This window comes from Mus caroli, chromosome 2, assembly GCF_900094665.2.
Source record: "Mus caroli chromosome 2, CAROLI_EIJ_v1.1, whole genome shotgun sequence".
Classification (NCBI taxonomy): Eukaryota; Metazoa; Chordata; class Mammalia; order Rodentia; family Muridae; genus Mus; species Mus caroli.
The window spans coordinates 25,350,699-25,376,950 of record NC_034571.1 but is presented as its reverse complement, the minus strand read 5'-3'; the positions used below and the strand labels follow the sequence as shown (position 1 = coordinate 25,376,950).

Sequence of the window (26,252 nt, the reverse complement as noted above, 5' to 3'; positions counted from 1 at the left end):
CATACCTGTGTGTGTATGTGTGTGTGTTCACACGTGCATCTACCCTGAATGTGGGCAGTTCACTTTAAAATGGCTCACTTTATATTATGCAAATTCCACTTTAATTAAGAGAACAAAAAAAGCCTATGCCTCCTGGCACACCTTGGGTACAACTACTCATGGAAGAACTTGGGCCAAGTGTCCCAGCTCTGAGTGGTCCCCGAGGTATTTCTTACCAAACAGAGAACAGTATCCACATTCTGTCCCAGCTTGAGACATTTGCCTGACTGGGGCTCTTTAAGATTCCTCATGGGCTGGGCAATGGTGGTGCACACCTTTAATCCCAGCACTTGGGAGGCAGAGGCAGGCGGATTTCTGAGTTTGAAGCCAGCCTGGAACATGGAATCATCTCAAAGTTTCTGCCTTGATATAGTCTACACTATACTCAGCAAATCCCAGTGTGAGCATACAGCCCTCTGGGCTGATACTAGAACTACCATTATTCCCTCAGAAACAAAGTATGTGCACCACTCCAACACGCCCTCTGGTGTCCCTCCGAGGCTACTCCCCTGCTCTACCCATCCCTAAGCTACCTGCTTCCCCATGTCATATAAATGCAGGTCAGGCTGCCCTCCCCAACTCTTGTAGCCCAGGGAGTTCCTGTGCAGGAGAGGATGGCCTCGGACTTCGGATTCCCCTGCCTTCACCTTCTAAGTGCTGGGATTACAGGTGTGCACCACCATGTTGATAGACCTCAGGGTTTGTGCATTCTAGCCAAGCACTCTACTCTGACCGTTCATTTCCCCCCTCACCGTTTAAGAAGCCTCTGAGTTGGGAAAGTTTCTACCCAAGGGCATTCATGGTGTGCCCGTGTCTCCTGAGGGTGACACAGAGGGACACTTACCTTCTGGAAGACTTGGTAGTTGGATTTGGACCATATGTCCAGCTGTGGTGGAGAGAGAAGAACCAGTATCAGTCTCAGTCAACTCAAAGAGATCAAACAGTGACGAGAGCCCCGGGGGCAGGCAAAGGGCGGCTGTGGCCTGCCTAGGCTTTTTCTTTACCAACTTCCAGGTGACTTAGGGAATGGAATGAAGGGATCTGAGGTCATCTACCTACAGCCCCATGGGCTGAGACCCATGCCCACTGTAGACCCTGATTCTCCCCAAGGCTCTTTCTTGTATCCCTTGAAGTGCCAAGTCACCTCTGCTCTTTGCCTGGCTCATCCTTCACACAGCTTGCACATGGCTCAGTGTCACTACAGCCAGAACGTTCTTCCCGACATCCACTCCCTTTCCTTTTGAGAAGTTAGTTTTTCTAACAGTAAAGACCACCCTGTGGACAGAAGTGTTGGGCCTGGCAGGCCATTGCTGGGGAAAGAGGACCAGTGTGAGGATAGTGCTGCACGCTAGGAGTCACAGCAGACCCTCTCCACACTCGCCTTCATTTAGTCTCCAGAATGACCTTGGCTTTCCAGATGAAGAGGGAGTTCACCTCTCACAGAAGGCATGGCAGGGTCATCTGGCTGCTCAAGCTGGGCTAGCACTGGCAGCCCCTGGGGAGGTTTTCCTGTATTTTTAAAAATTCTCTCATAATTGCATCCCTACAGCCGTTTCCCTTCCCCCATTCCTCCCAGTTCCCCACCCTCACCTCCCCTCTCCCCAGATCCACTCCTTCTCTTCTTCTCTTCAGAAAAGAGCAGGCCTTCCAGGGACATCAATCAAACACAGCATCATGAGTTCAGTAAGACCAGACACAAACCCTCATCCTGAGAGGACGAGGCAACTGGTAGGACAAGGGTTCCAAGGGCAGGCAAGAGTCAGAGACGCCACCACGCCACTGTCAGGGAGTTTTGTTTTTTAAGTTACACATTCATTGCTGTCCCATCTGGCTGAGTTTGGAGGGCTCAAGCTGGCTTGTGAGGCAGCACCTTATCTGTTTCTCAGCAGCATCCCTGGAGTGCTCTGGAACTGGCTGGGTTAGGAGGCCTTGAACTAAGGAGACTGGATTGTACACACAAGGAAGCATGAGGTCCCAGATGAGATGTGGCTGGAGCTCCGGGGAACTCCACCAGCCCAGCCTTCCCTCCCCCACTGGGGTCTCATGCACAGCACCTCGGTGTCTCGTATGTAACTGAAGCTATTACTGCTTTCTCCTGCTCGCACAGCAACCCATACAAGTCTGGCTGCATGTTTCAAGACTTCAGAACAGATGATGAATGGCAAACCCAGAATTCCTCTAAGATAGAGACTGCAGAGGCTGGGCTGCCACTCACGGGTAATGACAAGTGAGGAAGTCCTCTGTGTCCCAGAGCTGCTAGACAGGTGACTTTAATATAATGAGGTCAGGAGCCGAGCAAATCGAAACAGCCAGTGAATGGGTCTCCTGGTTCTGTCTCTAGGGTTGATTGGTAGTCAGACTGCAAGACTGACCTGGGGTAGCTCAGGCGTAAGTGCTGTCACACTGACCTGCTGCAGTGGGGCACAGGGGAAGTGGCTGCATGAGGACATGCCTCTGGGTCACAGGAAGGGAGTGTGGCACCTCAGAGTCCTTGGAAACTGGAGCTGGGTTACACCCTGGCATGCATTCCTTTCTCCAGCTCCTTTTCACTTGGGACTGGTTTCTTCTTAAGTCTCAGGTGACTGACACCTTACATGCTGAAAGTCAGAGGGACTGTCAGGGTTACCTGCAGGATGGCAGGATGGGTGGATCTTTGATCACACACCCATACTGGGAAAATGTACCCTACCACTCATGCTATATCCCTATGGCCTAACGGCAAATCCCCAATGCCAAATTGCCCCCTAGAGAGGCAACATCAAATTTCAATCTCTGTCCTTTAAAGCAGTGGATGGGGTGGGAGGTGGGGTGGGGAGGATGGGGGGGTAGGGGGTGGGGGGTGGGTTGGAGAAGAATCTGTAACATCTTCAGGCATTATAGGTAAACAGTATGTAGACTAACTCACAAAACCAGGTGGCTCTGTGAAAAATGGCACCTGCTGCTAACCCTAATGACCGGAGTTCAATCCCCAGGCCGCATACGGTGAAGGAGAGAACTGACTCTCGTAAGCTGCCCTCTCATCTCTGAATGCACGTTTATAGACAAAATAAATAAATGTAAAAGAATGCATACATTTAGTTCCCCACATTCTCTATTCTGATCCTTGCCTGGCTGTGTGGGCGGAGTCAGGCTCAGGTGACCTCTGTGCAAGTTCAGCCCAGGGTTTAAGGAATGTGGGATTTGAAGACTGCCCAGGGATAGGGGGAGGGGAGCGGAGGGGATGGGATTGACTTTGTATGTCTTAGTTCTACCCAGATCATGATGGCAGGGACTTTAAATCAAAGTTTCAGGAAGAGCAGCATCCGTTTTAGAACTCCTCTCATTTCCAGCCAGCACTGGTGACACCTCCTGCCTGTTCATACCACACACAGCACACTGCCACAAGGATACCAGCCACAAAGACATGAAGTTGGAAGACTTTACAAAATCTACAAAAAAAAAAAAAAAAAAAAAAAAAAGAAAAAAAAAAACGAAAACCAAGAATGGGCTCTGCAAACTTCACTGTGGATATTCAAAACCCACCTTGCCCGTTCATCATGCCTCCGTTTCAGAGTTTTAAATAAGTTATTCAGAATGCTAGAGGATGATGCTACCATCTGGGACTGCAAGGCTGGACAATACAGTTCATTTACCTCGCACACATGGCTGAGAAGGGGGCCGGTAACAATGGCTCCTCTTGTGCTCTGAACCTGAATCGGGTGGCATATACTTGATCTTTGCTAGGCTTATGCTAGAGAAAGCCTTTTAAATGAGTTCTGGAGTTGATGCTCTTCTCTCTTTAGGGCCAGGAAAGACTCAAAAACTCATTTCAGGAAGCCAAGGCTGAGCTCAGTGAACATTTATTAGCTCTCACTTATTTGCTGCAAAGGCAAGCATTGTTAACCTTTTTTTTTTTTCTAATTGCAATATTAAAAAGGGAACATTCTGGAAGCTGCAAACCTTCAGTGAACAAGACATTATTTGGAACTGGGATGTCAGGAAGAGAGTGAAACTCCCCTCAGAACACTGGGCCTTAAGGACTTGAAAGGGCCACGTCAGCTGCCTGTGGAGCCTGGTGGACAAAGCTGCAGTCCCAGAGGCAGCTAAGGGTGTTAGGGCTGGAGTGTGTTCAGGTGGGGACAGGGGCTATTTGCAGGGGAGTGAAATGCAACTCTACAGATGAATGAATGGGGTGCTCATATCTGTCCTTAGGTAAGATACCAAGATGTCAAAACAAAAGCAAACCAAACCTAAACAACTCTAAAAGCATGGTCTGACACCAGAGGCAAGGTCACCCTGTCCTTGTGATCTCTTACTCCTGCTGTGCTCAGCAGGGCCCCCTTCCAGTGCGAAAGTACAAGAGTAACTTCTCACACACAGATGGGGAAACGGAGGCTCAGAGAGCATCGCTGCTAAGGAGTGGGGAGTCTGGAAGCAGGCCTGTGTCCATAGGCCCAGGGCCTCTCTACTCAGGGCCTCCCCACAATGCTACTGCCCCACCTCTCTGGGGTGCTCCTGCAGAGTTCAGCCTCACAAACCTATGCCAGGCCTGCTGCTCAGCAAATCACTGCCACTAACATTCATTTAGCAGTACACGGAAGCGCTGGCAGCTTATCAGAAAGTTATCAATTCTTTATTGCATTTCAAAAGGCGGCACACACAGAGAATTTTAAATGATCTAAAATGGACACTTCCAAACGAAGATCGTAAGCCGCAGCGGCCTCAGCCTCTAAAGGAAACCTTTAAAGGGACCTCTGACTTGCAAGACAGACGTGTCCATCTGGGTTAAGGATCTGACTGGGCACCGGTGAGGGATTTCTCTGCAGCTGCCCAAGTTTTCAGAGCCATGGAAAACTTGTGTGTGGTCATCTTAGGTGTGCTCACCCTTCCAGGGGAAGAGGAGACAAGCATCCCAGGAGAGCAGCGCTACGCCTCTATTATTCTTCAACTTTCACTTTCAATCAGGACATGCATTTGTTACCAAAAAATTGCTGAAAGCACAACTTTGGGGTGCCCTCTGTGCAGGAGCCCAGCTGGATTCATACTCTTCCCGGCTTTCACCCTTTTCCCCACAAGTAACAAGAGGCCATTTTTCTGAAGGTCGTCTGAACAATTTCAAAGGCTATAACAAATCAAAATGTTCCCTGCATCTAATATCAAACGGGGCTGATGCCAACACTTATTAGAGAAATCAGATTCAAGCTTCCCCCAACCCCCTCGACCCAAACACACACACACATCCAACTTTGAAGTAGGAAGAATGCAGGATCAGAAATTACCCTGGAGACAGCTCTGGCTGTCTTTGAAGGTTCCCTTTGATACCGCCATTTCTTCTCCTCTCTTACGCTCGAAGGCTAAAAGCTGCCTTTTTTATTGATATGGGGTAATTAATGAAGCTATAGCATTAACATAACCTAAATCCCCTAATAAGATAAATTCAATGGAGACACTTCTATTTTTTCCATCTGTTCAGCCCGACTGATATAAAATCAGGACAATGGCCAGGTGTTCCCACACCTTGCCTGTTAACATGCTGAGTCACGGCCCTACTCCTTGATTGCAGCCAAGAGAGGTCGGTAAGTCTGAACGGCAGTTTTATTCTTAGAGGAATGAGGGTACGGTGCTTGATATCAAAAATATGCATCATGGGTAAAGACAGGGCATCAAGATAGTGACTGTTACAGCAAGGTGCAAGCTGACAGTGTGTGGGACGGATGCTGGTGGGAAAAGCTGGTTGGAAACTGTGGGTGGGAGGAGGGGATGGCTGGCCACTACCACAGCACTGAAGACAATGTATTGGGGACCAGCACATGGGGGACAACCACACAGGGCAAGAGGTTAAGGTCATGGGAGGCTTTTATGAGTCCATCCAGTGCACCCCAGGCTGAGCTTCATAGCAGAACAAGCCCTAAGCCCAGGTAGCAGGTGAACAAATATAGGGCTGCAACTTCCCAAGAGCCGATCTGCCAGGGACCAGACCTTGAGCTCCAATGGTGTTTTCCAAATCTGACACTTTGTGTGCCACAAGTGTGCCCACTGCAGGTTCAGCACTCAAAACTGGACATTTGCAGTGTCTTCTCTTTTGTAAGGTGCTTAAGAAACTGGCACTAATGACACAGTGAGGAGCAGTCGGCCTCAGGCCAGTCAGCCCACTTCTCTACCACTTGAGGCCTGGCCCTGCCAGTCTTGCTTGCTTTTGTTTTGAGGTCCCTACCTGCCACATGGGCCCATGTACACAGGTGTATAAGGGATCAAGAACTTCCTGCCTGTAATAAGCACAAGGAAAAAAAAAAAAAAGAAGCCCTTCAGTCAGGATCCCACCATACCCAAGGCTGCTGAACCAGAGAACCGGAACCCAGTGATGCCAACTGTGCTCTGCTCTGCACATCTGGAGAGACGGCACCTTAATCTGCCCTGCGGCTGGACAGTCTCCCCCAGGATCCTGACCCTTGACTCAAAGATTTCTGTTAGAGAATGGGCCTGATGTTCAGCTAAGATCTGTCACATGGGTGATGGGCCTTGGGGAGATGGGCTTAGGACGGTACTTAGGAATTCTAGTGTGGGCGTTATGTGATGATCGTCAGCATATATAACTTTGTTATACCAGCTACATGCTCTACTCCTTGCTTGAGACAGTGCCCCAGCATGCTCTGAGACAAGCCATCCTCAAACCCAGGTTCCCTCAAAATGCCCACTTTCTGCTGTTCAGTGGAGATACAGCAATCTTTCATGAGGAGGCTGTGTATATGGGCTCATGTGTGCCCCTTTAGTCTGGTCATTTATGATCCTAATGCCTGCTGCTTCCTGATTCTTCAGGGTTCCATTTCAGCTAAGCAGTTTTGCCTCTCAGGCAGGCTATCCCATCAGCCTCTTTCCCACACACACCAGTGCTTCCAGGCTGTTGCAGGCACTAAGGTGTACCCTTAGGACATGGTCACAGGACTCGTTTACACAGGCAATTCCCCACCCTAGGTTCCAGGCTCCCGTTGTGTAACATGAGTCAGTCTGAGAGCAGTTAGGGCCAAGATGACAGGCTGAGCACTGGAAGTGCAAGGGAGTTATTCATGGAGTCAGTTAAGTTAGTATCTGGGGGCTGGCAGGAGGGAAGAAGGCGGAGGGGAGGGGAGGGGGGAAGGAAGGAAGAGGGGAGAGGGGAGAGGGGAAAGGGGAAAGGGAGAGGGAGAGATGAGCCCAGGGGTGGAGTAGGAGAGCAAGCACCTAAGGAAAGTTAGAACAGGCAAATGTGGGTAACAGCTTGGCTGTCCTAGGACCACGTGGGCACCACGGCTGGGGAGTGGACAGGACACATGCAGAGAATGGGGGCAGGTAGGGTCAGATCTTGCAAAGGTGTCCATAAGCCAGATCTCAGAAGCATGTTGTACAAGCTGCCAATACAATATGCTCTGAGGACAAAGTTGGGACCACAAAAGAACTTGGTGACCTTGTGAGAAAATGTGTACTTCTTAACACATTCCTAAGGCATATGCATAAACCAAAGGCTCTAAGTATGTCTAAACACACTTGACTTCTTGGCTGGGGTGAAGGGAGGGGATGGCTCAGGGGTGGAGGGAACACTTGCTTAACTTGTGAGAGGCCCTGGGCTCTATCCTTGGGTCTGCAAAAGAAAGATAGGGGGGAATCATCTGTAACCCAAGGTTTCTTAAGCCTGGGTGCATGGGCTTCTCTGTAACCCATTAATACCTACCTCTTGCTCTGGGGTGACTGCCCCAGATATACTGGGATGGTGGCAAGCAGGAGAGATGATGTATTCACAGGTGTTTATGGGGAGTGTAACTCGCAGACTGAGGGAACTCTGGAGCCTCCATGAAGGCAAGAATGATGAAGCAGAGAGCAGACAGAGGGCCTGGGGTGTGGGGAAAAGGAGAGGACCTCAAGAGAAGTGACAGCCAGCACCTACTGACAGCCCAGCCCTCAGGGGTGGCAGGGAGGAAGGTCTAGGTAGTTGGGTGGTGGTATAGCTAACTAAGACCAGGGACATAAGGAATCTGAGATAGGGAAAGGAAGAGCCCAGACAGAAGGAGTGACCCCTGTGTCGGCAACATGGTTGGGAACAGACTAGGGGAGTGGGGCAGAGGGAGAGAGAAGCCCAGGGAAGAGGAGCCAAGGAAGAGATGGGAAAGAACAAAGCATGGCTGCAGCAGGCCACTGGAGGGGGCTTCAAGAGGTACATGGTAGATAATTTCTTGTCTTGAGTGCAGCATAAAGTACTAGTGCTCCCCACTGGTAGAGTGTAGGTGTCCCTGGGTGTTCCTGTGGACAGTTGGGGTTTGGTCAGCAGAACCTCATAGGCAGCGTGCCAGGAGCACACATAGCTGGTACAATCTCCACTCCTGGTCTGAATTTGGAGTGTGGCTTATTTGCATCCTGACTTGGTAACTCTGCAAGCTTGGTGCTAGTTACAGCCTTTCTTTGTTCTCAATATCCAATCACTGCCTAAGCGAGCAGCAGCTGTTTCATACCAGGTGTGACTACTGAATCGTCAACCTGAAGCTTGAGAAGACCCAAGAGAAGTGAACTTCGACATGCTCAGCGGGGGCCAGTCTTCCTGGGCGGTGCACTAAGTCTGCCTGTCTTCTAGAGTAGACCAGCAATCAGAAACCCCACTTGACCCAGGCAGAATTTAGAATCCCCTGGAGGCCACGCTCACCAGACTGTCACACTCACTCTCCACTCTTGCTCGAAGGACAGTATGATTTTCCCAGAAAGAACAAGGGCATCTCCCAACAAATGACTTGCTATCAAATGGGAGACCTATGCAGACCAGGCAGAGAACTTGGAAGAACAATCACTCCTCTGGTAGCCATGGTCTGTGGCCCGTGGGAATGCTGGGTGCTCCGCTCCTGGGTTAACCTTAGCACAGCACCAGAACATCTGTCACAGGCAAAGCCACATCTACCACCTGCTTTTCTAGAACTGTCTATTCTCATTATAATGTGGCCGTTGAGTTACCAAACACATTGAAATGTCAGCATTTGAAAAGAGGAAAGCAAAAGGTCCCAAGAGAGGAAGGGGGGTGTCTCAGGCTGCAGAGTGACAGGGTTCCAAGAGAGGAAGGGGGTGTCTCAGGCTGCAGAGTGACAGGGGGAACTTGGGTGGGGCAGGTGTTCATCACGCTTGGGAGCAGACACAAAAGAAGGCTGCCAGCTCTCATTAGTGTCCTCTGCTGCTTCCCCCAGAGCCAGATGGAGAGTGCACACTCAAGAAACTACAGGTCCACCAGAGTGAACTTTCCAGGGATGCCATCACCTGGCTAAAGCGCCTGCCTCTTCACTTCGGCCCTGGCCCTCATGGTGTTTAGCAGTGGAGAGTAAGCAGTCTGTGAGGCAGATCACCTGTGGGAAGAAGCTGCTGCTTCCTGCTGAGGCATTCAGTGTGCAGCTGAGATGTGACTTCCCAAGGGCCGCCTGTTCCTTGTGAGAGTCAAGGAGTGTGTCATTGGGTTGTGTCAAACTAACTTGAGTCTTCCTCGTGATTCTAAGAAAAGCGAAATGTGGAACCCTGGGCTATTGATGTGCTGGCTGACTTGAAAAAAATCTATTTCCTCAGAAGACATGTCTAATGAGGCAACTGGGGTCTAAGGTGCTCAATTAGAAATTCAAGTGAGGGCATCGGGCTTGCTGTGAGCAGCAGAGGTTTAGAACGGCAAGTGGAGAGAATGAAATAGTATTTGTCAAGGGTCCCTCTTCATGCTGACTAGTCTGGATCACTCCAGTGCTGATTTGCTGGTTATTAGTACAACTCACCTAGAACTCTGTTCTGGGACAGAGTAAGGAAGAACCTGTCCCCAAGACTCCAGGCCACTCACCTTGCCATCCTCTGTGTAGACGCTCTCATTATACCCCTTCACAATTGTGCGATCGATGAACAGGCTCCTCATGACCACAATGACTTTCAAGACCTTCCCCAAGGTCACCTGTCGAGACACGAGTACACACACGTGAAGGCTCACCATGCAAATCTCACAGAGCTGGGCAGGATGGTGGAGGCAGAGACCACCGCTTATCTGTCTTATCTGTCCACATTCTGAGCGAGGCAGCAGAGGACACGGAGAGAAGGCTGGGTGCATAACCTCACCATGCGGGACAGACCCAGCCATGGCCAACTCCTCTGGAACTGCAATGCTAGCCTAGCCCACTGTCCCCAGAGAGCTTTGCCTCCTGACCTCTCTCCACCTGCTGGGTAGAGCACCCGATCCATCACTTTCTGGGGCCAGGGTCCCCTAAGTTTGAGTTGGTGAGCGTGGTGCACACATTGGTGCTGATCTGTATCATGGCCATGAGTATAATACAGGGACTACAACGCAGAGAGCAGACACAGGCACCCAGCAGCCCGTGATGGAAGTGGAGAAAGGAACCTGAAGGGAAGGAAAGTGGCTAGGTGTTATCCAGACCTGCAGTCAGCGCTTCACGCTCAGAATCTAAGCACATCATGGATTAAGAAAACACCTAAAAAGCTGGGTATGGTGGCTCACACCTTTAATGCCAGCTCTTGGGAGGCAGAGGCAGGCAGAACTCTTTGTGAGTTTGAGGCCAGCCTGGTCTATATAGTGAGCTCTAGGACAGCCAAGGCTACACAGGGAGACCCTGTCTCAATACCTTCTGCATCCTGAACACAATGAGAAAACATTTAAAAAGGTTCCCATAAAGCCAGAGAAGCCAGACACACTGCTCTGTAGGGCTGTGGCTCTGCCTAGGAAGTGGAGTAACACTACCTTTCCTTAGAAGGCAGTACTGAGGTGCACGCCTCCTGCATTCCCAGGTGAGACCCTGGAGGCAGGCGCCGCCCAGAGCTCACTGCAGGCCTGTGGGCTTGGATGTTCTGATGAGGCTAGAAACCTCAGATTTGCTGAAAGGAAACCTCAGCCTGCACAGCAAGCCTGGTTCTTCCAGGCCAACTTCGTGCTACCATCTAGAAAGCATCCCTTTCTGTCATCGTGTCCCCTGCATCTTTCTGCCTGTCTGGTGACTACCTTCCCATTTCCTTGAGTAGTCCTAGGTGCTGGTGAGCACCCTGACACCTGGCTTGTTACTGGTGCTGGTATGATGTTTCTTTCCATTTTGTTTGCTTTACCTGTGCAGAACAGAAGCACAGTAAGAGAAAGCTAAGCTGCATTTGTTTACATTTAAGGAGTGGTAACAAACACATCTTACAGTGTAATTTTAAATACTGTTACATTAGCTGACACAGAATCACTATTTAAGGATGCCAATGGACCATAAAGGCAGGATCAGCAGGGGCCCCCCGGGGGAAGTAGGGCAGAGCAGAAGCCCAGGCTACAGGGCAGGCAGACCTGACAAATCAGGGCTCATCCCAGCACACAGTAGGCCAGCTCAGAAGCTTCAGTAACTGAGAACTGTCTTCTAAAAACACCCGATTCCAGCTGGTTTTAATTAACTGACTAATTGTCTCAGGAAAGTGAGTTTCTGTGGAAGGGCACCTGGAGGAAGATAAAGGCCCAGTCTTTCTACCCAAAGATGGTCACCATTCATGGTGTGTGTGTGTGCGTGGGTGTGTATGACGGTGACAAGTCTTATCATTCTTCAGCACTGTGCCCCTCCTGATGCCAGCGGTGGGCTAAGTAAGGCTCTGAGCCTAGGTCCTGGGTTTCCCTTCCCCTTCTCAGGACATGCTGGAATTCAGCCTGGGCCCAACATAAGCCTTTGGCACCTGCATGTGGAAGAGGCTGACTCCATCTGCCCCCAGCACCAGCCCCACACTGGGTTCCCAGAGCAGTATGGCCACTTCTCTGGCCTCTTCTTCTGCATCCAGGACACACAGCAACACCAGGAAGGACAGCTCCCAAACAATCACAATGACAGCAAATGCAAACCACCAATGAGCTTGAGCTACATCTAGCTTTAGGTCTGTCCTCCCCTCTCTGAGCATGCTGACCAACGCTGACCTTTCAGGTGGTCCATACATTATCTGTCAGTAAATATGTGGATCTGCAAACCAAATACTGACATAATTATACCATAGGCCTTCCTCCATGTTGCTATACAGGTTTCAGAAATAGTGCCAGGTGCTACCTGGCCTAGCTATGGGCTACCCTGGGCCCTTCTCAACCCCTCTCCTGCTGCCCCATGCTTAAGGTGTTTCCAAGTTTCCTTAATATAAACCCAGCTGCAGCAGGTACTTGTGGGTCTACATTATTACTTGAAGTTACATTTTATTTACTATTGTGTGTGTCCATGTGTGTGGATACATGAGTGCCACAGTGAGTGTAGAGGTCAGAGGGCAACCTGTGGGAGTCTCCTTCCAGCACGTAAGTTCCAGAGGGCTGAACTCTGTTTGGTTTGGAGGCAAGCACCTTGACCTGCTGAGCCCTCTTGCCACCCTAAGGGGCATATTCTATTTTAGGATAGATTCACAGAATTCTAATTACTGGGGATCACATATTACAGTTCTGCCAAGCTTCTATGGAGGAGCACTGTGCCGACCAGAAAGCTACTCACACGACTGTTGCTCTTCTTCACCCTATTCTTGTCAGTAGGCGGAGCTACTGAGTGGAAACAACAGTAACAACAACTACACAGACAAACACGAGTCCCTGCTACTCCACTCCAGCAATAACAACTCATAGCCCTTTAGGAGTGTGGCAAGATTTCACTCTAGCACAGGCTGGGCTCAAACTCCCAGCATCCTCCTGCTTTTGCCTATTGACCACTTGGACACCAGGTGTGAACCTCCATGCCTGACTTCCAAGTTTGTTTGTTTGTTTGTTTGTTTTTAAAGATTAACTTCTATTTTAAAATATATGTGTGGGTGGGTCGGCGTGTGAGCGCTTCTTGTGCCGATACTCTCAGAGATAGGGAGTGAGTGCTCTAGCTCTGGAGTAACCTGGAGTTGTGTGCTGTCCATTGTGGACGCTGGGAACCAAACATCAGATCCTCTGCAAATGGCATTCTTAACTGCTGAGCCATCTCTCCAGGGCCCACCATCTCAATCCCAACTTGGTGTGAAAAAAACATTTACTATAGTAGGGTGTGACAGTGATGGTTTTAATCCCAGGGCTCAAATTGTGTCTAAAAAATAAACAAAAGCACCCCCCCCCCAAACCTCTATGGACCCAACCCCTGGCCACCTAGTGTCACCTCTACCTCCTTTCCCTCCAAATAACAATAACAGTTATCAGTTCTCTGTAAATATTTTAGTATGCACCTTTAAAAGACAAGCGGCCACACTGACAGACCTCCTGTCTAGAGAACAGTAGCTGTCTAACACTAGCAAACATCTTCTGGATTAGTTAGCAGGTTTCTAACCATCTTCTAAATGTCACTTTGAAAAGAAGAAGGAAGCTCACTCTAAGTTCTGTGTATGGGTCATCAGTCTAAGCTGGGCACCTCTCTCCTGCTTTGCTGGTTGGAGAAGTGGAAAAAGTTAGGGTCCAAGGAGGCTCTAGCCTGCACCCACCAGATGCTTCCCAGGGAGCGCTGGTGCGGCTTACCCTGCTGGGCAGACTGCACAGCCTTATTTACTGTCTTTCCATTTTCAGGAGGCCCTATGAAGTCTGTGAGAGAGGACTCTGGAGTTCACCTGAGCTGCAGAGGCACAGTTAGGGCCATTTGAATCTCAGCTTGCTCTTGGTGACGATCTATCCAAACTGAGTCATGTCTCTGGACTGCTGTGAGGAAGCTTGGCCTCCTTGCAGCTCTGGATGAAGTACTTCATTCAGAGACTCATTCAGAGACACTGCTGCCTATTTTAGGACTGGGAGGAGCCTGGCAGGCAATGCCCAGATGGACAGAACCGTAAAGGCAGGTGCAGATAAAGGGCTCAGGAGCAGCTTTTGTTCCTCAGCCAGTCAGCAGCAAAGATGAAACCAGAGCCACTGTCCAGGCCAGTGAGCCACCACTTGGGGCTCATTTTCCCTCCAGTTGCCACCCTTGGGGCAACAGGGAAGCTGTGGACTGTGGATGCTACCCTCCAGGACAAATAAAACAGTGAATCTGATGAATGAGTGCTAAGCAGAAAGCACCTGCCAGCTTGTAGGTCAAGGAAGACTCAAAGCTGCCACATGGCCGGCCAGGCAGATCTAACCGACCACAGTGATGGCCATTTGCTGTGTAGAACAAGTCAAGGCCTATATTTTTACCTGGGTTTCTATATCACAGGCTATACAGCAAGTATGATTGATACAGGACAAGTCAATCTCTTATGCCTGTCTGCTCAGAAGCAGAATGAAATGTGGAGGGGGGTTGAATGAGGATTAAAAAAAAAAAAAAGATGCAGGTTGCAATGCTCATCTTAGGGCACAATGTACCCAAAACATCCTTCTGAGTGTGATGTGGCAGAGTGGGCAATACTTGCCATCAGTGTGGAGCTGGGTGCACATTCTACAACATACTTTCTAATCTTAGTGTCATTCCAATGAGTCAGATGCTCTTGTGTGTGGAATGTGTAAGTCTCTTGCCTGGCTCTGTTGGCCCCTGGGCTTTGATGGACTGATACAATACACTGCAGTTGGACCATGGATATCTTTCTACATGTAGCCAACACTGCCACAGTCAGAAGCAAGATGCTCACTGACAGGGGCTATGGGTTGATTCTTGGCAATGGCTATGGGGTGCCACAGATAAAAGCTAATGCCATCTGGTAATGAAGCATGCTCGCTGTTGCCAAGGTAACATTTTTCTATACTGAACACCACAGCTCCTGAGAGCTCATTTACCACTATGTGGCAGTTGGTACAGTGAGTGCAAGTGGCACACAGTCAAAGAAGCACCATGCTTCCTGAGCTGGGACCAACCAGAGGGCACTTGGGAAGGTACCAGACAGCCTCCCACTGGCCTTCTCAGTGCAGGGAGAGTGTTTGGAAGTACTGGCACTGGCAGCCTTGGATGGGCCAGCCATGGTCTGGGTGGATGGTGGTCATCAGCAGCTACCTGTAAAGTGGCATTCTCCAAGAGGATTCTAGCTCACTGTGGTCAAAGTGTGGGGAAAGTAAAGAAGGAGAGAAATACCTGGCTCAGCTCTGTCACCGACAGACCTGGTGGCTGAAGGGTTATCCTATGGGTAACCTCACTTGTGGCAGTGAGGATTGCTTAACACTCATTTCTCCAGTCTGTGCGGCCACAGCAGTTTGAGATGAGCAATATCTATGTTTATGATGGGGGGCCGGACGGCTCTTGACCTGGCACACTGCACATGTGCACCAGAGGGAAAGGGGGCAGCACAGCATTTGCTCTTCTTACAGCTGGCTATAGTTCTGAGCCCTGCTTTGGGGAGAGGGGGTCTTATTTTTTAAAAGCCAACCATTTCAATAAAGCCACCCATGAGTGCTATTTTCCCCATACAAATAAGGCCTTAAGAGGCCTGCTGCAATCTAAGAAAAGCTTTGGGATATAGAGGCAGAAAGGTAGACACACACACACACACACACACACACACACACACTTCTAGGGGATTTAGGAGTCATTTTCTTCACTACAGTCCTAAGGAACTTCCTCTGCACTAACCCTGAAGGACGAGGTGGGGGGTGCTAAGGGGAGTCTATTATCATGTGAGATGTATCCACTGGTCTACACACTGGGTCAGGGAATGTAGTAACTGCTGTCACCTATGTGTGGATGCCTGTGAAGGCCAGAAGAGGCATCTTATCCCCTGGAGCTTACAGGAGGTTGTAAGCTGCCTGATGCGGGTGGGTCAAGTGCCCTCAAAACCCCAGCTCTGTCATTGTTAAAGGAATAAACTGAGCCCTGGTGTGTGTGTGTGTGTGTGAGAGAGAGAGAGATAAAAATGGCTTTTACCTGAACAGAAGTGGAGAACACAAGGTGCTCCCCATGTGGAGCACTCAGTGTCCGTACAGAGCACTGATGGAGGACAGTGGTGTATCACAGAGCCATCTGCTACAACCAACAGGGCTCAGGGTGGAGAGAGGCAATCCCCATGAGTGCTCCAAGGACTCCCCCTGCACCCCCAAGGAAGGTTCTTAGATTCAGACTGGAAAAAGCACCTAGAACCACCAGGCTTTGTACAGCTTTGGGGGCTTTCTCTCTGAATGACACACCTCACCTCTTTCCCTAAGGATAGGACATGCTTGCATAGCTGCAGTGCACTCCTCTAGGAACCCAGGAGGCAGCCCGGCAGCTGTCTTATTTCCATCTTTAACAGAAGGAAGCTGGAGACAGGAGTCCAAGGTCACTGTTTTTCTGTGCAAGGCCGGGAGCTACCTCTTGCTGTTTCCCCATATCTTGCCTAGCACATGAATCCAAATGCCAGCAACAGTGACCACAGGGCCAGGAGTCACCTGACCCTCCATCCTCCCAGCAATCTTCTCTGGCACTGTGCTAAGTAGCTCTAAACCCGACTCCCTAGGACGTCGGCTTCCCTCACCAATGGCTTTGTGCATACTCCCAGCCCTGTGGTAAGACGCTAATAATGTACCTGCTTTGTCTAATTTTAGTGTATTTAAAAAAGCCAGCCTTCTGGACTCTACACAGCTGCTGGATATGTGCAGCCCTGCTAGAGCCATGCTGGGCAGAATTGTGTCTCTGAATGGCAGCTTCGGAAGCTGCAGCAGCGAGGGGCCGGAGGACGCAGAGACACAGTGCTGGCAGCTGCTTCTTTCTAGGAACAGGTGGGGCTGGCTGCAGACACAAACCTCTGAGCCAGGCTGACTTTGAGGGACACAAGCCCTGGCAAGGATGGGCTCAAGCACAGGAACTGTCTGTAGTACCTTGTAAGATGGGGGAGGGGGAAGGGTGGGCTAGGGGGTGGACTCTGTGAGGGCAGGGCAGGGCAGGGCAGGGCAGGGCAGCACACACACACACACACACACACACACACACACACACACATTCCCAAGGGAATTTGGGCTGTGATAGGAAAGCACCAGGGCACACAGAGGAGCAGCCCAGGAAACCAAGTCTCTCCATGTTCAGGGTAAGCATAAGAGGGACTTTGTTGTGTGCCTCACGCTAGAGCAGCACAACACACATAGAGGGCAATCTGAAGAAGAAAAGCAAACTGGGAGACTCCCACCTGGAAACTAAGTTTGAGATAGCAAGTCAACAGGTGCAAGGGGTGGTTGTTTTATTTCTCCTGTTGACAAGGATGGAAAAACACTCAGGCAGGTAAGAGGAGTCTGCCCAACAACATGTGAGAGTGGCACTCCCCTAGACTCCTATGCCATCCTGGCTTGGCCCCACTTCTTTAGCTGGTTCACAGCAGGAAGGGACAAGGGTGGCTATGTGAGTGCTTAGCAATGGGTAAGGGCTCAGCTGGCTGTCTTGTAGGGTAATTCCTGACAGACTCCTGCCACAGGCAAAAGACACAGAGGCTCTGCAGTTCAGAGTCTCTTCTGCTACCAACAGAATGGTATATGGCCTAGGAGAAGCCACCTAGTGAATCCTGGCCTTCTCTCCATGGTGGGGCCTCTGTGGGCACTCAGTTGGGGCTGTCATCTCCCAGTATCATGTCCTTAACTCACTGCATGGCAGCAATTGCTATACTACTGTTGCCATGATTTTTAATAATTACTAAATACCCCACCTAATAAGGTTCATTTCTCATTAGGTAGCTTAGTCCATTGACACTCTAAACTTTCCTTAACTCTTGCCTCTCTAGAAAAGCTAAGGCTGCCCCGATTGCTGGGGGATTTTGTGTCACAGGAGACCTAGCTGCTTGGCAAATTTCACAGAAAGGTTCATGACAGAGAGTTACAAAATAATTTTCTGCTTTGTATTATAGACATAAAATTCCTCACAATCCTATTTGTCTCTCGCTCAACAACAACAATCCAAAGAGAAGAGGATGGGCCATGTTTCTCAACCCTGGGCTTGTCCCTTCAGGGTTCTCTGTGGTGTGAGGGCTTATAAAATCAAACCAAGTCTGCTTTAATTTTTAGATAGATAGATACATACAGCCCTTCCAGAAGGAGTAGGGATGGGCAGGGTTTAGCTGATGGAGATGATTCCTAACCATATTAAAAACAATGGGGACTTCATCAGCCTTGAAAACAATCCTCCACAGCATACACCCTGTACCTGAACCTAGCACAGAATATGACTGTCAGGAGATGAAGCCCCTTCTCAAGGTACCGTGTGGTGGTGGAATCAGCTGAATTGGGTGTAGCATTGGGACTGAGGGATCACACAGTGGCCTGACAGAAGGCTCTGCTCCCGCATATCCTGTAAGGCCTGCTAATTTGACTCTTTGCAGCAGCTGGACAGTAAAACATGGATTTGAAGGGAGAAAGGGCAATACTAAGAAAGGAGAGAAGGGGCAGGAGAGACAGGCAGACAGATGACACGGCTCAGAGCTACCTTGGAATGCAAATGCCTTGCCCTTTGCATTCTTCCCCCATCTGTGTGTTAATATGGATCACGTGCAGGCCAGACATCGGCACTGAGAGAGGTAAATGGAACAGACAGTTCATGGAGCTGGTGGTCTAGTGGCAGGAGACAGACAGGTAAGAGATAAAGGGCCACTGCAGTTATGAAGGAAATGAACCAAACAGCGACAGCTTAAAGGGCCTGTTCAGGAAAGGGTGATGTGTGGAAAATGAGGTTTTAGCAGCTTGCTTGTTCATGCAGATGTTTACTAGGGAACCACAGTGTGCCAAGATGGAGCATGGACAAGGGATGTCTGCTCCTGTGCCTGGACATTCTTGGAGGGGAGAGGAAGTGCTGCGGAGAATACTACTCTATACAGGGTCAGAAGACAAGACATCTATAGAAAAGGATTGGTTCAAGTTTCACTGAAGTTTCCTAAGACCAAGGCAGCCCAGGCCAAGTGCATGGTATAGCAAGGGAGGATCAATAGCAACAGCACTGGGGGTGGGGTGGATGGAAAAGCTTGGGTCACGCAGAGTCTCTGATGTGGACGTTTATGTTTTTGTTTTCTTTCTTTCTTTCTTTCTCTCTCTCTTCTTTTCTTTCCTTTCCTTTCCTTTCCTTTCCTTTCCTTTCCTTTCCTTTCCTTTCCTTTCCTTTCCTTTTCTTTTCTTTTCTTTTCTTTTCTTTTGTTTCCCCCAAAAGACAGGGTTTCTCCATGTAGTCTTGGCTGTCATGGAACTCTGTAGACCAGGCTGGTCTTGAACTCACAGAGATCTGCCTCTCCCTCCTGAGTGCTGGTATTAAAAGCATGTGCCACCACACCCTGCAGGTGTTAACTTCTGAGTGACAAGGGACACCTTGCAGGCCCAGGCAAAGGAGTGACACGTCTGATGTGTACAGTTAAACAACATCTGCTTCATGGAGGATCATGAAAGCAAATAAGGAGATCATGAAAAGCATCAGTCCGGGTGTGGTGGCGCACGCCTTTAATCCCAGCACTCGGAAAGCAGAGGCAGGTGGATTTCTGAGTTCGAGGCCAGCCTGGTCTACAAAGTGAGTTCCAGGACAGCCAGGGCTATACAGAGAAACCCTGTCTTGAAAAACAAACAAAACAACAACAACAAAAAAGAAAAGCATCAGTGTAGGGATGGGGTTATGCCACAGACTGACATGATTTAGGGCTTGGGTGATGGCTCAGTGGGTGGAGCCCTTGCTATGCAAACATGAGAGGTGAGTCTGGATCTCTGTACCCACATAAACTCCAACCTGCAATCCCAGCCTAAGGGAGGAGATCCTTGGAGTAAGCGGTCTAGAGATTAGCTGAACCGGTAAGCTCTGGAGTGACATAAGAGATCCTATCCCAGGAATTAAGGCAGAAAGTGATCAAGGATGCCAACGTTAGCCTCTACATGGATGTGAACAAACACATTTGCACAGACACACAGACATATACACACACCACCACCACCAGCAACAACTAAATGCCATAATCTCTGTTAGACTGAGTATGAGGGCAAGGAGCAGTGAAGGGTCTTCCCTGGGTCCAGTCTGAGCCCCAGACAATTGAATGGCCTGGGCATTTCCTGAGATGACAAAGGAGAAAAACAGGGAAAGGATCACTTCCTGTGCAAAGTTTGAGCTACTTCTGAAATGTCAAGGAGAAGCCTTGTTGAGCGGCAATTCTTAGACTGGACCACTCATGACAAAGGGCTAGAGATGATCCCCCAGTTTTAAAGAATCCTGGGTGGCATGTGTGGAACTGAAGGCTTACACCTTAAGCCCAGCCCGAGTGACAGTGACAGAGATGCTCTTTGCTAACTTAAAGCAGGAGTGGACTCCATGATGGTGAGGAACAGGTGATGGCAGTCCCCACGTGGACCTGCAGTAGTGTTAGAATAGTGCTATGGTGCCCCCGGGGTAACCTGGTTTTGTTAAATCTCTAGTTTTTCTGCCAATACCCAGTTAGGCAGCACTTGGCTTTTTAATATTTTGTCTGTAAGATGTATGCCAACTTGACCTTGATGTAGAAAATTTTAATTCAAATCAATACATGGACAAGGTCACTTTAAAATCCAATTAATATGAATGGGAAAATATGCCCCACAGTTGTCTGAGCTGAAAATGGGAACAGCTGTAAGTTAACTACAGAAGACACATGTTCACAGCCCCACCCTGGCTCTTCTGGGCTGGATAACGCAGCGATCTGTGCCCTTAAAGACACAGGGTAGTTTGAATAAAAATACTTTACTTTTGTTTAGGGTGGCCTAAAACTAAGCTGAGTTTGTTTTAAGATAAACATAAAAGGTACTGAAAACTGTGAGTTCCTATAACCTGATTTAAAATAAATTAACCTAGGGCCTGGACTCACCAAGGACTCCCTGGAGAAATCTAAGCTCCACTCTAGCTTCAACAGCAGCACTTAGCATTTATATAGAAGGCAGTTCCAGCACTGTGTGCAATAAGCTGGATATGGGGAAACCAAGGCACTGAACTTTAGATTCTTGTTTACTCCTATAAACACTATGCAGTCAGGATTCTAAGAGCTGGAGTTGGGTCTTCTACACCTGGATTTTAAACCAGCTTCTTAGGTTTTGTTTGTTTGCCAGTGCTGAGCATCAGACCCAGGGCTTCACACATATTAGTACTTTGTCACTGAACCACATTCCCAGTCCTGAAACCTGATTAATAGGGAGTATTTACTCACTTTTGGTGTTGAGTGTTAAAGCCAGACCACCACTGGGTCATACCGTGGCCCCAGAAGAGAAAGCGTACCAAAAATGAGAGAAATGAGGTAGCGGACCATTGTGGCTCTGCTGCTCGCTCCCATCTGCTCTCATCTTTTCCATTTGGGACTTCAGCTTTTCTGCACTTACGTCAGGTGAGAGCAGGCAGGAGTGACTAAGCACCCACCTAAGGAAGACAGAGCTGCATCTAACTCCAAGAACAACTGAAGTTATGTAAGACTGGGACGTGATATTAGAGGTGCCAAGAAACACCAGAAGCTTATTTCTCACTTTGCTGCATGTTTGCATTTTCTGAAAGGCTGCTAAAGGGCCCAGAGCTGTGTGCTGTGAGGAGAGCCCCACACCTTGCATGGCTTTTCCAGCCTCCTGGGAACCTCTGTGGCTTGGAGGGCAGATGTCCCACAGTGAAGGGCCAGTGTGTGTGGGCAATGGATGGTATGACTAGCTAAGGTCGAAGACGACGGTGTGAAGTGTCTGTTTCCTTCTACAGATTACATTGCCACAACAAATTAAAAGAGGCCAGCCCTCTGCAGTGAAGGACACGCTGCTTGCTGCCTTGCATAACACTGGCTCCACCCCCCCCCCAGCATCACTCCGCATTCTCCTTCATTTGAAAATCATATCCAGCAGCAGACTTCCACTGCCCCTCCCCATCTGCTGCGAGTATTAATGCTCCTCACATACTCATTACTCTTTAATGATGGCTGTTTGTAAATAGCAAGACGGATGCAATTAAAGCACGATAGGCTAAATAAACACACACTCTAATTAGGATCTTTACAAGACATTTTTTTTTTCATGTATAGACTGGAATTTACCTTTCATTAATCTAACTTAATTGCAATAGTGCACCAATAAAGACTCAGCCCAAATTAAGTGCTTTAAATGATTTCCCTGTATTAAGGGTGAGCCAGGGATCCTTCCTTTGGGTAACAAGCCACAGTCTATGGGAAGTGGGACTAATGGGGGGAACACAGCCACGGTGCACTGGAAGGAGGATTTTGGCAAGAAGACACCTGCCACTACCAGATCTTGCTGCTTCAGAGGTTAGTGAAGTCAAGGCTCCAGGGCTGGGGCAGGCTTGCCCTAGGTGCACCAACTAGCTTTGCTCAATTCTGTGACAGCCAGTCTTACTCCTAACACCTGTCGACTTCCCAAGACAGAGAGGGAGGGGTTGGAGCTGCTGGCTTAAACCCCTTCCTGCTCCTGAACACTAACTCCTACAGCTATTTGCTTTGCAGCAGGGCAGCAGACAGCCATGCATGAGATGGGTACCTGCTATTTTCAGAAAAAGAAAAGCTCTCGTGTTTAACTCCTAATTCTAGGAGTGAAAGTCCATTCACACTGGGCAGCTAACTAGGAACATGATGCATCATTAGACAGAACCATCCAACAAAGACCTCAGAGCATTAACCATTTATTCAGGTAGCAAATGCCAGAGCTGTACCCTCCTAGACACCGGCCCTGTGGCAGGGTCAGGACAGGGAAATGTCATCCACTCCAGAGGACATGTCATCCTTTCCATATTTTTCTGTCCTTCCCTAATCTTGGCTAGTCACTCACCATCTCCCCCATTTCCCTGACTTTGTCACACACAAGACACAGTTTTACCTGGAAGTTAAACAACAATAACCACCGCCACCGCCACCACAGCCACCACCAAATAGTCCAGAAGTGGGAAGGTGAGAGTATGGGTTCTGAGCCAAGTACCTTCTTCAATAATTTTCTGATCCAGGAGACATTAGCTGCTTTAGTTTCTAATGTTAAAGTAAGTATTTGAGAAGTTCTTCAAGACAACAATGCATGGAACACACTCTATAATGAGGGGTCTGCAGTCAGACTGGCCCAGGTAGTGCCTCTGCTGTAAGTCAGACTGGCCCAGTGACATGCTTAGTTAGTTAGAAGTGGTACAGCAAACCTCCTCCTTATGAAGTCTGTGCTTGTGGGCCAGTTCAGAAAACACCCTGAGAAGAACTGCAACCAAGCGAACGGCTTAGTTGTTTGGTTGGCGAGTGCTTCCGTGTGTGATCTGTGTCTACTGGCTTTCTTGAGGGTAGTATGCAGAGAGACCCACTTTGGGCATCACCACGCCAGTAGCATTAGGGAAGAAGTAAGTTGCCTGGGTCCCACCAGACCTCATTCAGCCCAGTTCATGCCTTGTAGGTCGAACTGGGCAGTGTACCCCATGCGTACTCCAGGGTCAGTGATCCATAACCTTGGCTCCTGAGCAGCTGATTAAGGGAGGCTCCAAGGCCAGAAAACAGCTTCCTAACAGACTGTGGATAGAAACCTATCAAGTCTCAGATGTCTAATTGCTCCCGGTTCAAGAACTTTCAGAGACTCGATCTTAAATCCATTTTTATGGGTGCGTTCTAAGCCTCTGAGAACCCAGTCTTCTAACAGCACCAGCCGTAGCTCTTGCCTAATCACCCTGGTAGATCGTATATAAAAACAAAACAGGGCTAAAAAAAAGCCCTCCATGTTAGCAAGCAGATGTCGGGCCCGTTTGCAATTAATACGACCCACTTCCATACAATCAGACTGCTTAAAATTCCTGGAACTAGATGTAAAAGCTAAGATGCAAATGTTCTGATTTTAATGAGAATGAATGGAAACTATAAAATCCTCTTTCCCTTTGAGGGTAGGTACAATCTACATGTAAGTCCCAACTGAACACTAAATTTATCAACAAAACAATCATTTAATAAAGCCTGTATGCAGGGAGAAAATAGAACTGGGAACATCTCAAGTATTTTCAAAAAGCATTTCCACCAAAATTAAATTTTATCAAAACCATCATTCTTTAAAAAAGCTTTACAAAATTCAACTCATTTCAACACATTTCCCCCCTAGTTACCTCCATGTTTTAGGAGCTTTTGGTATGTCTTTGAATCCATGTAACTCTTTAGGGATAATGGCAGAGGGTGACAGAGGAGACGGGGGCTCTCTCTGCAGGTTCGGGCTGTACTGGATACAGTCTCTGGTCCGCTGAGGACCCGCTTCACTCCAAGTTTCCCCAACTAGGAAATGACACTGACATCTCTTGTTGAGGGGCTGAACCATCACAGGATCCAGCTTTCCCTCCTGATTCTGGCTGCTTCCCTGGTCTCTCAGCTTACCTCTTCCTGGATGACCTGCTATGGAGGCTCTCTGAGGATCTGCTCTCACTATACGGCCGTGGGTTGCTTAGTGGGCTCCAGATCCTTTTCACCCCCAGTAGTTCTGGGGTGAAGCCAATGCTTTTAATTATCACTATGGACTAGGGCTATGGTCATTGGGGGAGTACTTGCCTAGAGTGTGTGAGCTCAGGGCTCTGTCCTTACACTGCACAAACTAAAGAACACACTCAAAACAAAACAAGCAGCACCCAGGCTATCTGAAGATGCTCTCTGGAGAGCTGGGCTGTAGCCATCTCTAGCATTACCAAAACCCAAGTAGGATTCTATGAACCATGGGCATGGTGCCCAGCACGAACTGCTGTTGAAGTGAACAGTGAATGAACTTTATCCTGTAGCCCTTGTCTTCTGTTGTGCACCAGCCCTGAGAGGCAGGGCTGCCCTCAGCTCCATGTCACAGAAGCACTAATGGGAATATAGCCCACAGTAGATACCAGGCACATGCCTAGAAAGGGCCAAGTGGTCTGTTCTCCAGAGCCTGTGTGTGCTACAGTCCCCACCATCCAGGGTCACTATGGTGGTGCTGGGGGCTGACGACTGCAGCTCTGATTCAGAAAACAGTCAGTCTACTAATTCTAAATAAAGTCCCACCCAATAGCGCTAACCCAGGCCCATCCTGCTGCAGACTCATGCTCATCCTTGAATCCAGCAGTCAATAGCTGGACTATACATGGCACTCAGATTTAAACTGAGTAAATGCTATCTTATTCTGTGGATCCAATGAGAAGATGAACAGGAGGAAAAGCCACATGTGTAGACTGGGGTGCTGTGTTAAGATGTGCTAAGAGTAAAGTAAACCGCCAAGATGCATTGCTTCGAAATGGGCTAAAGATTTAATATAGCCCGGAAGGTCTCAACTGTTTATTTCCATGCTTGGTCTACACAGTGTGAATTTGGGTTAATGAGATTCAACTGCTGTGTATAAATCTGAGTCAAGATAACCCGATCATGTAAAGATAAGAGCAGCCTGGACTCCCATGCTAACACTCTTCAAAGAAGCCCCAGCTCTGGAAGCACAAGGCCCTCTCGAAGTGCATTATAGACTAAAGCAGGAATTGAACCACAGGGCTCCATGGGCCCAATACTACCTACTGCTTCACACTGGTGCTTTCTACCAAGACTAGTGACAGTTGAGGTTGTTTCTTTGTGGTGTGGAAAGAGTTCCAGGAGAACCTTGCTTTGTAAAGGCCCTGGATTCAGTAGCAAGGCTATGGAAGTCTAACTGCATACATATATGGGCCACAACATGCTCACAGGCAGATCTCAGCCCTTCCCCTTGAGAACCTTTATAAAGGCAGTGCACAGTGGTACCTCAGATTGCAGGGGCTGTTAAATGGTGTTTTTGAGCAGGACAACTCTTGAAGCTCAGTAGGTGACTCTTCTGCACACAATGCAGGCGGATAAAGGGCTGGAGGAGCACAGAGGAGGGAGGGGCTGCTCAGGCAGAAGGTAATCATGCACGGTGGCTCTGCTGGGGGAAGGGGAGGCCACAGAGCACTGAAGCATGCAGGTATGGAGTTCCAAGAAGCTGGTGGAGAAGGAGGGATACTACTTGTTGCAATAAATGCAGGGAACTCTTGGCATTTAGCAGGTTGGAGCAAAGGATGCTGAACTGTCTGTCAAGACACTGGCCTGCTTCATACAAGGAAAAGGGTCTCATTCAAGATGGCAATGAGCAACAGCAGAGAGTTCTGGGTGAGGCCAGGCAGGAAGGAGAAGGGGAGGAGACCAGCTTGAAAAGGTAACCTGAGGCCAAGCTATTATAACCACACCGGCACCTGGAAGGAGGCTTTATCTTGTACACACCAGGGCCAGGGGGACAGAGGAGAAGGGTGTCTGTAGTGGAGGACGGATGTCGAGCAGTGTCTAGAGGAAAGGAGACCAGGAGATGAAGGAAAAGGCAGGGGCACAGTGGAGATGAGGAGTGTGCGGAGGAGATGCCTGAGGTACAGCAGGCAGCTCCAAGCCAGCAGAGTGCACTTTGCACCTGCCTGTGGGCTGCGACAGTGCTGCAG

The 26,252-nt window shown here is 49.0% G+C and overlaps 1 protein-coding gene across 2 annotated transcripts in view; it reads right to left on the bottom strand.

The window, feature by feature from the left end:
* Med27 (mediator complex subunit 27) overlaps positions 1-26,252 on the bottom strand; it is a 174,659-nt gene that overhangs the window by 14,407 nt on the left and 134,000 nt on the right. For both annotated transcript variants that reach the window (XM_021149801.1, XM_029473615.1), the window contains exons 5-6: positions 9,845-9,952; positions 884-925 (exon numbers count right to left, since the gene is read on the bottom strand). In XM_021149801.1, coding sequence (XP_021005460.1) covers positions 884-925; positions 9,845-9,952 — 150 coding nt within the window. The remainder of the gene's footprint in view (positions 1-883; positions 926-9,844; positions 9,953-26,252) is intronic.